Here is a 3,809-nt window from a genome sequence, read left to right on the forward strand (position 1 = left end):
CCTCAGCCCTGGCTTGACCGGTCCAGCTTGGCCAGTGCAGCCATAATCCCATTCACAATCATACTCACCGTCACACAAACCTACAGCCAGCGCCCAGCGCGTCTGCCAATACGGACGTCTACATGTGACCCCGTCGTCGAGGTCTCCCGCAAAGTAGGTACTTGGCGCTCACGACCACCTCTTGGCGATAAGAACCTCCACGGAACTTCTTCTACTCCTTGATATGTGCGCAAATGTTACCCCCTCGACTCCGACGTCGCTGTCGCCGTTACCATCGACGATAGGTCGCTCGCTGCTGTCGAGGATAACCGCGCCGCTAAAGTCGCGTACGAGAAACCTCACCGAGTTCCACATCCGCCCGGACGAGCCCCATCGGAAATACTCCCCCGGGGATGTGGTAAGGGGAGCTGTCGTGCTCACCGTTGTCAAACCGATACGCCTTACCCATCTTACCGTATGCCTCCACGGCTACGTCCGAGTCTTCAAGAGCCCCAATGGCGCGAACGACCCGGTGCCCGATCTCGGCTTGACGGCCTCCAACAACCCGCGAAAATCCCAATACTTTGGCAACGGCCACGCCTCCCTATTCCAAGATGAGATTACACTCTGTGGAGAGGGGCGACTCGACACTGGGGTATATGAGTTTAATTTTGAGCTGGAATTTCCCAAGAAGCGGCTTCCCTCGAGTGTCGATGTATGGCTTGGGAACCCCCCTCTGGCACTTCAACTAGCTAATGATTGCCGTAGTTCGAGAGAGGCACCATCACCTACCTGATCACTTCCACGATTACGCGCCCTACATCGATCACTCCAACCTCGAGTTGCGACCAAAAGCTTTCGCTTGTTGAGACGGTTGATATTGGACCCATGCAGCCACCCAAGCCCCAGAAGATTTCCCTGGAACCAATATCGCGGCGCGTCAGGAGGAGAAAGACTGCGAAGTCAAAAGAGAACGGTTCTCATGAGAATACCGAGCAGGGTGCCAGCTCTGGAAGCGATGCACCACGCGTGCCAACCTCCCCGCTCCCCGATGATTCTGCGAGCCAATGCGGATCGGCGGACCAGCAGAACGTAAGCCCTCGGAGCCCGGTCCCGAGTGACATACAAAGCACGGTGTCCGCGGGGAACAGCGGTGGAAGTACAGTGAGCAGTAGCACAGGGCTCAGCTTCAGGCTGGGCACGGCGCCTGCATCTACGAGGTCAACGCAAGAAGGCCGCAGGGATAGCAGCAAATTGTCTCTCGAGGATCAGACTATCACTGCCACCATCGAACTTCTGAAGTCGGGCTGTTTACCCGGCGATAACCTTCCACTGAAAATTTCCATAAGGCATACGAAGCCTTTGAAAAGCATGCATGGAATCATTATTACGTTTTACAGACAAGGCAGAATCGATTCGGCGCCCCCTCTATATCTTTTCGCGGATATCAAGGGTAAAGAGGCTGAGAGGCTGAAGCACGAGGAATACTACCCCAAATCCAAAACGGGGCTGGGCGGGCTCTCCTTGTCGTCCGCAGGATCGAGCAGTATGTTCCGAAAGGATCTGTCCCAAACGTTCGCTCCTATTCTGGTTGATCCCACGACTTTGACAGCAGTAGTCAACGCTTCAGTCAGAGTTCCAGAGGATGTCTTTCCCACCATATGCGGTGTTCCTGGGCAGATGATCACTTTCAAATACCATGTTGAAGTTGTGGTTGATATGGGTGGTAAGCTGGCCGGTCAGCAGCGGCATGTTCCTCGAGTTGGAGCTGTTGCCCTACCCTCATCGACTTTCTCAGCAGGGCCGCCCAGAGATGTTAATCCTAATATTCTGGCGGCGTGGGGTGGGAGTATTGTTGATACGGCGAATATCAGGCGAGAAAAGAGTGTCGTTGAATGTCGCTTCGAAGTTGTCGTGGGAACGAAAGATACGGCTCGTAAGCGACTCAGGGGCAACAGCTTCGTCAGGAGACCAACACTCGACCCTTCGGATGAGCCTGTTTCAACGCGTGAACCTATCTATGAAGAGTCTGTGGCGGCGGTCGATCAGCACAACCCTCGGCAAGCTCCCCATCCGTACCCCTATTATGATCGGCCTCCGGACCATCCACACCCAGATCCGCAGTCCGGTTATTTCGTTCACAAAGACTACGACTTCCAAGACTGTTATCCACCTCTTCGACATGACCAGATCCATGTTCCACCACCAGACATGCAAGCTGATGGAGCTGTTGGCGAGAAAGAGCGATTACGTCGGCATGAGGAGAGACTCCTTCCTAGTCAACCTCCAACTGACGAAAGTGGCCCTTCATCGTCAAGGACAGTCGTGCCTCCACTAGCACCATCAGTCCCCCCTACAGATGACGAGGAAGACTTGTACGGTCCCGACGATGCAACTTCTCAGGAAGCATCACGGGGTCTCCTTCCCCCTGGATTCCTCGCCCCTGCAGAATCTGCTAGTGGTGCCTCTGCGCCTTCCCTTGCCGACTTTGGTCCAGCTGCCAGCGCCAACCAGAACGAGGACAAGCAAGAGCTTGAACGGCGACGGCTGATGGACGAAGCGAGCGCGCCACCCGTGTTCACCGCCGACGAAGATGACGACGCGGGCGAGGGAAGCAGCAGTCGGTCACAGCACGAGCCGTCTGCGCCCCCTATCTTGGATGACCACGAGTACGGGCATCATTACTCGCATCATATTCTACCGGAATCTTCGTTCCGGCTCGAGATGTTGCCGAAGTATGAGCGGTGATTGTGTTTGGGCGTAAACAGGAGTAAGTCGATTGGAATTTTAGGGGAGCTGTGAGGAACCGTGTAAATAGATGGAGAGAATAGTTTTTTTAATGAGATACCCCCCGAACGTCCCCCCCCCCCCTTTCCCTCCCCACTTCTTGATGCTATCTATCTACTTTCTTGCTATTGTGAGATTTGCACGTTCTTGGTTTCGTATCACCTATGGCTTTATAGCGGATGCAGATTTCGATGGCTCTCTTGATTATATGTTGACTGATTAATTAATTGCTCGAATTAAACTTTTTATTTTTCGTCTCCGAAGTAACGGGAATGTTATTGCCCATCTCGCTTCCCATCCATCGCCTACCATCCATCCATCCATCCACCTCCAGGACCTTCCCCTCTCACGAGTACGCGTTCCCAGAAGATCCGGCAGACGAGGCAGAGCGCAGGGAAGATTCCCCATTGTAAGCGTGCCCTTTTGGTCGGAGGATAAAGGACAAAGTACAAGTCCGAGGCGGAGGCAGAGGCAGAGGTAGAGGCAGGGGTTGCGGTTCCTAGTACGCTTTGGTAGTACGGTCCGTTATTCGGGTAATGTGGTCGGCTCTTTGAGTTGTTCTCTTGGTATATATGTATATAATTTTCTGATTTTCTAATTTTGCGATTCCCCTATTCTCCAATCAAAGCCTTAAAGAAACACCCACCCACCGACAAGAACTTCCATTACAACCATCCTTCCTTTGCGGACGGACGGCCGGGACCTGATTCCTGAGCTCGCTTGCAGTGCAGCATCGAGAAGGAAACGAAACTGCGCCGGATTGCATCGATGATTCATCGGAAGTGATCGTAGGACTTGACATCGCAACTTCTAGGCCCCTTTTCTAAAGTGGGCGAAGAAAAAAAATTAGACTCTTCGAAAGAATCACATCCTCCGTCGGATTGATCTCAATATCTGTTTTCTTAATCTTTCTCGTAGTGAGTGTATTATGAGCTTGAGGATGAAAATAATTGATGTTATATTAATATACGATTGCACAGATTTCGTGATTCAGTTTTTGATATCTTGATATGATTTGGTTACCGTGTTATTAGGATTCTAAT

The 3,809-nt window shown here is 52.3% G+C and overlaps 1 protein-coding gene across 1 annotated transcript; it reads left to right on the forward strand.

Annotated features, from left to right (window-relative positions):
* Window positions 1-223: 223 nt before the first annotated feature.
* On the forward strand, window positions 224-2,727 carry L3040_009004 (uncharacterized protein; the record flags this gene model as incomplete). The annotated part of the gene is made up of 2 exons (XM_066155802.1): window positions 224-694; window positions 748-2,727. 2 exons carry the CDS (start codon window positions 224-226, stop codon window positions 2,725-2,727), a joined length of 2,451 nt encoding a protein of 816 aa, XP_066010090.1.
* Window positions 2,728-3,809: the final 1,082 nt, after the last annotated feature.

This window comes from Drepanopeziza brunnea (genome assembly GCF_022702325.1).
Source record: "Drepanopeziza brunnea f. sp. 'multigermtubi' strain 214-2 chromosome Unknown ctg19, whole genome shotgun sequence".
Classification (NCBI taxonomy): domain Eukaryota; kingdom Fungi; phylum Ascomycota; class Leotiomycetes; order Helotiales; family Drepanopezizaceae; genus Drepanopeziza; species Drepanopeziza brunnea.